Source organism: Paracoccidioides brasiliensis (assembly GCF_000150735.1).
Source record: "Paracoccidioides brasiliensis Pb18 unplaced genomic scaffold supercont2.2, whole genome shotgun sequence".
Taxonomy (NCBI): Eukaryota; Fungi; Ascomycota; class Eurotiomycetes; order Onygenales; family Ajellomycetaceae; genus Paracoccidioides; species Paracoccidioides brasiliensis.
Window position 1 is genome coordinate 3360154 of NW_011371359.1, and position 6986 is coordinate 3367139.

At 50.1% G+C, this 6986-nt stretch overlaps 4 protein-coding genes across 4 annotated transcripts in view; 2 read left to right on the plus strand and 2 right to left on the minus strand.

Moving 5' to 3' along the window:
* Nucleotides 1–419: 419 nt before the first annotated feature.
* Nucleotides 420–1206, minus strand: PADG_02250 (uncharacterized protein; the record flags this gene model as incomplete). The annotated part of the gene is made up of 2 exons (XM_010758978.1): nt 420–770; nt 1018–1206. The coding sequence occupies 2 exons, from the start codon at nt 1204–1206 to the stop codon at nt 420–422; spliced, it is 540 nt and encodes a 179-aa protein (XP_010757280.1).
* A 2091-nt stretch (nt 1207–3297) lies between these two features.
* PADG_11400 (uncharacterized protein) lies at nt 3298–3639 on the plus strand (the record flags this gene model as incomplete). Its single annotated transcript, XM_010759647.1, has 1 exon — nt 3298–3639. The coding sequence occupies one exon, from the start codon at nt 3298–3300 to the stop codon at nt 3637–3639; it is 342 nt and encodes a 113-aa protein (XP_010757949.1).
* A 110-nt stretch (nt 3640–3749) lies between these two features.
* On the plus strand, nt 3750–5345 carry PADG_02251 (uncharacterized protein; the record flags this gene model as incomplete). Its single annotated transcript, XM_010758979.1, has 1 exon — nt 3750–5345. One exon carries the CDS (start codon nt 3750–3752, stop codon nt 5343–5345), a length of 1596 nt encoding a protein of 531 aa, XP_010757281.1.
* Nucleotides 5346–6964: 1619 nt separating this feature from the next.
* PADG_11401 (uncharacterized protein) overlaps nt 6965–6986 on the minus strand; it is a gene marked incomplete at both ends in the record, with an annotated part of 321 nt that continues 299 nt past the window's right edge. The window contains one exon of the mRNA XM_010759648.1: nt 6965–6974. Coding sequence (XP_010757950.1) covers nt 6965–6974 — 10 coding nt within the window. The remainder of the gene's footprint in view (nt 6975–6986) is intronic.

Below are 6986 nucleotides of genomic sequence, written 5' to 3' on the forward strand. Positions count from 1 at the left end.
TGCTCAGCATATTTTTGATCACGCCCTCTTCTTTGCTTTTTTTTCTCCATAATTTTCGTCCATGGCCCTGTGCACGATATATGGCACAAATACAATATATGGTGAAGAGGCGGATTAGAACTACGTAAAACAAGACAAGGAGAAGGAGAAGATTGATTATGTGTCAACCCTGTTCTGCCAATCAAAAATGAAAGCACGAAATGCTATGATCCATTTGTACAAAAAAGTCTTCCAATCTCCTTCAGGTCGCATCTCATGTTGGCATTTTCCAAACCCTTTTGAGGAAATTCAAGACAGACATTGGATTGCAACAATTAACATGAATACTGATGTATACCTAAAAACTATAGGCATGACTCAGTGAAAGGCTTTTTTTTTTTTTTTTTTTTTTTTTTTTTTTTTTTTGTTTGGTGCTGCTTTCAGTGTCTTAGATGTTTTCTCTGGCCTCTGAAGAGCACGCACTGCACTGCCATAAGATTTCTTGCTGCAATACCCAACACACGGCCGCGAACTTCCAGGAAACTAAAATATGCGGTGCGATTAAACCGCGGCACCATCGCTCCGGAATGGCTTGACGCCACTTCTTGCAGAGGTGACATATGTATTTCCCGGCCCAGTTCCCTCATCGCCCGCGGCCGAAAGAGGGCAGCGTTGACCCACCTCTTGTCGTCTCTGGGAGGGGCCCAGGATTGTTGTTGTTGTAGTTGTTGTTGTAGTTGTTGTTGTTGTTGTTGTTGTTGTGAATACAGGCTGAGTGAGAGCCACGTGGTCTTTGGGCGCATCCCCCCAAGTTATTTAATTTTACGCAAATAAACCAACCAACTAACTATCCAGACTATGGGACCTGCCAAGTAGTATCCTGCTTTCCTGCTTTCTTGGAATCGAGGTGGAATTTTGAGGACTCTGATGGGCAAGCAGTTGGTTGATCAGAGAGAACACCGCCTTTCCTTAAACACACGTATATTGAAATATATGTGGTGGTGGTCGGCAAGTCTTTCTGGAGAACGACCAACTAACCCCCATATGCCACGGATGCCCCTTGGTCTGAAGTCTAGCGTACACGCACAGAGCCAATCGCAGATCGGGCAGTTGCCGCGACTGACCAACACGCTCCTCGATCCTCTTTTCCCTTGACGAGGCCTGCGTGTGTGGCGGAGATGTACCTGAATGGGATATTCCGAACCCTGGGAAGGGTTTGAGGGCCATTGTCGGTGTCTCATTCAAAGCGGCAGTAAAACCTGCAGGGGAGTCTGTCTGTCTACCTCTTTCCGCCGCGTCTTGGATGGCAATCGACGTTTCGAGTAGCTTAGGAGTGTATTAGTCTATATAGTTTCGCTAAGCTGGGAGGGCCGCATCTTTCTTCGTTGTACCTAGATTGTCGATCATTGCATTTTATTCTTGGAGGGTCCCTGCCTCTCCCTCACTGAGAAATGTACATACGCTCGCTACCTTTCATCATTTCAGGCTCCGTTTCTCTGCTCAATTTGCCTGCATCCATGGAATCCAACTGGAGGGTGAATACGCGACTTCCAGTGATGTCAATGGATATTATCCAATATGGATCTTGACACGAGAAATGTAGACACAATCTTAGCCCTTTGACGTCCCATCCCTTCCGCGTTCATAGAGGGAGCTTTTGGACCTGCCAATCAGCAGCAGCATTTGACATTCTTTCTCCCAATGGCATGGGATGATGATCTGGTTACATTAGAAACGGGATGTGCCTCTTTGAATGGCCCAGAGATTATATTGCCTTTTTATTTTTTATTTATATATTTGTTTTATTTTTTTATTTTATTTTTTTTTTAACAGCAGGTTTAATTGAAATGCTGGAGTGCATATGTAGTTTCTCCATTCAAGTGTGATAAGAGATATATATCTCCCTTCCCCCTAATTCACCCCCTGATCTGTTCATACCATCCCAACCTCCTCTCCCGTCCTACGTGCCTGGTTCCCACTATTATTTGTTATACCCTCACCACAACTGCTTCACGCAGAACAAGAGAGACCAGGATGCCCAACAGGCCCAGATCAGCCGAAATCCTCTCGTAACTGAGCTAACGGCGCACACAAACTATCCAATCCCGCTACCCCCGCTCACCGACAACTAAACTGGCGCCGTCATCGGCTTTGAACCGACACAACCACCACTGCGCCAAGAAGCCTGCCAGAGGCCTCCCACAGGCCTCGCCCCCCTGCCTCTACCCCCCTGCCAGCCTCTCTCCCTTCTGCCAGCCTCTCTTCCCCCTGCCAGCCTCTCTCCCCGGGCCTGTCCGTCCACCTTCGCCTCTTTACCCTCGGCTTTCCCCCCCTGTCGGCTCCCGCTAAATCCTGTTCAGACCACCCACACACCAATCAGCGGGCAACTCCTGCAGCTGGCAAACCTAGAGAAGGGGGGGGGGGGTGGGGGGGAACCCCACCAAGGACTGGCAAATCACGTGGCAAGCCGGCTTAGGGGCAACCCAGAGCCACGGCTTGGCCTACGTATGTTTACATAATCACACGACGGGCCAATGACGGCGGATGCCGCGGAGAATTCTGCCGCCTCGTGATTGCTGCCAAACTGACCAATGGCGCCTCCCCGTCAACGGACAGCCGCCAATCGGGGCCCAGCAGCAACCAACAGCAACCAACAGCAACCAGCAGCAACCAGCAGCAGCAGCCCGGGGTTGGAGCTTTGGGACGAACGAGCGGGGGGCGCGCGCGGTGTCGTACGACCAGCAGAATGAGAGGGGCTGCGGCTGCCTGGAAAGCATATATTATGTATGTACAGCCATTGTACACACACACCGAGAGAGATACATACATACACACACACACACACACACACACACACACACACACACACACACACACACACACACACACACACACACACATATATATATATATATATATATATATACCTGGGCGGGCCAAGGGCTGGTCTGGTTGGGAGGGGCAGAGAGAAACACCTGTTGACACACCCGTTGGGAGCGAGGGAAGAGAGAAGACTTTTCATAAAGCCTTTTTTTTTATTTTTTTATTTTTTTTTATTATTTAAATTTTTATTTTTATTTTTTTTTCGGGCTGGCACTTTTATAACTACGTAAAATATATACATGCATAACAGTCAGTACAATATATATATACATGCTCCCTGCAGCCCAGAACGGACCTTATCTACCGGCGTCTCTCCAGGACTTGTTCTTCTCGACAACGAGGGAGATCGACATTGGAGACTGAGCGACAGAGCAAGACAGTATTCATTCTGCTCCACCCTATTAAAACGAAAAAAGCAGTCAATATCTATCTTTGATGGCATTGAACACCGCGGGCCTTGCAAGTCACGCCCTCACCACCACCACCACCACCTTCTTCTTCTTCGTCTCCTCCGCATCCGCATCCGCCGCCGCCGCCACTGCTATACTTCACCGCCCTCCGTTACCCCTGCTGCAAGCTGCCTCTGAAGCGACCACCGAAGTGATCCATAGCCTTCTTCTGCTTGCTCCCGCGGGCGACAGACACCCCCCACAGCAACCATACCTTCCACCCGCGGACGACTGCCCAGTGGCAACCGGCTGCACTACAACATTTACCCATATCAAATTCCCAACTTCACCAATCACAATCAAACTACACGACCAATCGAACCCTTGAAAAAATAAAAAAAGAAATTCTTTTATATATATATATATATATATATATATATATATATAAAATGCCAATCTCAACCTCCTCCACCCGCTGGCGTGCAATCGTCAACCGTGATGCAACAGCCCAATGACTTCGTCTACGGCGTCCGCACCACAAAGATCTACTGCCGCCCCCGCTGCCCCGCCCGCCTCGCCCGCCGTGCCAATGTTGAGTTCTACGACACCCCCAAACAGGCTGAGAAAGCAGGCTATAGACCCTGCAAGCGCTGTAAGCCCGAGGACCTGTGCGCGCCGCCGGATCCGCATATCAAACTGGCGCTGAGGGCGTGTTTGACTATGACGAGGGCGGCGTCGGGGGGCAGTGCGATGGCGCAAGGGGCACAGGCACAGGCACAGGGACAGGCACAAGGACAGAGACAGGGACAAGTACAGGCACAAGGGCAAGCACAGGGGAGGAGGCGGATGCAGAGGCCTACGCTACAAGACCTGGCGAACGAGGCAGGGCTGACGCCGTCGCATTTCCATCGGGTTTTCAAGAAGGTTGTGGGGATTACGCCGGGGAGGTTTGCGAGGGAGGTCATGGACGGGAAGAAGATGGGGGGCTATCTGAAGCGGCTGGAGGAGGGGATCAGTGCGAGTGGAGGCGGGTATGCAGGGTATGGGGGTGGAGCGGGGGCCAAAGGGGCGAAGGGGGTGAGAGGGGGAGATGATGGGGACGGTAACGGGAAGGGCGAGGGCGAGGGAGCTGCGGGGAGGGAAACTGCTTCTGCTGACGTTGTCGCGGAGGGATTGGTGGTGGATGGGCTCTCACCTGCTGCGGATTCGCAGACTTTTACCGCTCCTCTGTCTGATGCGGGCGGGATACGGATTGACTGGAATGAGTTCGATAGGATGCTGGTTGGCGGTGCTGGTGCTGGTGCTGGTGCTGGTGCTGGAGGGGATGCAGGACGAAATAACAACAACCTCAGTAATAGTCGTCATCATCTTCCTGGTCCTCTGCCTCATCATAATAGAGGCTTTTCCATAGCAAACGACACCAACACCAACACCCGCCTCTCACCGGCTCAACCACAACAGCAATCCAGCACATACCCCCCACAGTCCACCACGACAACGGTAACCACAACCACAACGACACCACCAGACATTCTCACAAACCGCACCCTCCTCGACCACTACGAGCTCCCCTGGGACTCCCCAACCTGCACCCTAACCTTCCCCACCACACCACACCACCACACCACCAACAATGCCACCAGCGTCACCCCCAGCGGCTACAGCAGCGGCTCTCTCTCCCCCTACGACCCCTACGCTCCCCTCCTCGACACAGCCGCAGCCGCAAACACAGACTTCTACAAGTTCTTCGCCGGCAACATCAGCAACGCCCCCAACACCGCTCCCACCACCTCTGCAGGCAAGCAGCAACAGCAACAGCAACAGCTAGAGCTGGAGCTGGAGCTGGAGCTGGACCTCCTCCCGCTCACGGCAGCCGAGTCGGAAACGATGACGCCTGTCGATACGCCGCCCTTTATCGTTGATGGATTGGTGGTGGGTGTGGGCGGTCTTGGCGGTGGAGGTGGAGGCGGCGGTGCACTGGCCGGGTGTTTCTCCGGCACGTCGAGCTCGGTGCCGTCGACAAATGCGTCACCGTTGTTGTTTGAGGAGGTGGATTGGTATGGGAGTCCGAGTATCTTTGAGACGTATGCCTGATGGCCCTTTTTTCATCATCATCATCATCATCATCATCACCTCTACTTTGGGTTCTTTTTGTTTGGGTGTGCCTTGGGGATGCGGGATGCGGGATTTGGGGGGGGTGGTTGTTTGGTCCCTAGATAATTGAAATCTCCCCGAAGTCCTAGGGAAAATATTTTTGTCATCTATTTGTTGTTGATGCCTATTTGTGGTTGTATATTATTTTTTTTACATTACCGCCCCCACCCAAACAGGTGAATAAGGGCGAGTGGTTTTTTTTTTTTTGGGGGGGGGGGGGGGAAGGAATAGGAATTTGGGAAGAAATTGGGAGACTGGGGGAGAATCGGGGGGTCAGATGGGTCCTGTTACCCTTTTTCTAACCCCCCTAATTCCAAATCATGATTTCTAATCCTAACCTATCTAAACCAAACCAAACCTGGTGTTGACAGATGTGAGGGAGGATGTGTCCATGTAAAAAATGTATCGAATTCAAAGCCAGAAACAGAACATGGTTATTCATTCTTATTTTTTTTTTTTTTTTTTTTTGCGGGAGGATTCACAGCATCCGTGTGACCGATAGTACAGAAATAATATGAAAACCAAACTGACTTCCAAGGAGATTGGGGGAGTATTTAGATACTGTGATTATTACACCTAATCCATTCTTCTTCATTAATTAATTCACTAATTCACTACTTCCTTCATTCAACTTCATTAACTCTATGGGGGGCTGTGAGCGGAAAGTGGCAAAAAATCAGATCTGTATGTCTTACATTCTAACCAGGGAAAGGGAATGATGGATGAGAGGAGGAGAAGAGGGGGGGGGGGCATGCATGCATCGTTGGTTAACCAAAGGTGTGGTGGTTTTTGTGCTCCACCTACCAACCAACCACCAAACCCGTTCTCCCCCAAGCTCAATCTGCTAAATCACATCATTTTGGCAAAACAAGGGAAAATAATGATTGTTGGTTCATGTGGATGAGTGGATGGATGGATGGATGGATGGATGGATGGATGGATGGGTGGGAAGAATGGGTGGGAAGAATGGGCCAGCGGATATGTAGATGGATAGTTGGTATTTTTTTAATTACGTTCGCGCCTGGGCCTGGCCTGGAACCTGGGGATGGGAAGGGGAAGGTAGGGGGTGGTTAGGTCAAATTAATCGGGTTTAGTATTATTTAAGTATTTCTATCTTCTTTCCTTAAACTTGCCTCCAAACGGTTAACAACAATAGGTATGTAAGAGATAAAAAAAAAAAAAAAAAAAAGAAGACATTTGTCGCTGTGTGAGTGGGAAGGTGTTGGGGAAAGGGAGGGGTTGGGGGTGGGTTTCGTCGGGTTGAACACGCTCTAAACACGCTTATCGATTATCTCTCTATCTTTCCTTCTTTCCTTCTTTCTCTATGTCATACACAAACACAATCCCTCCATGCTTCTTATATGGGTGAATGGGACCATCGTCAAAAGGGCTGGGGCGGCGATGAGGTTGGGGGGGTGGGGGGAGGAAATAAACAAGAGCATTCATAAAAAAACAAATGTAACTGTTTGCAAAAGAAAATTGCAGATGATACGATATGTAAAGATATCATAGCATGCTTGACTTGCTTCTGCTGTGCCTTGTGCCTTGCGCCTCTCGCTTCACTTGCGCCTTTCCAAAAGA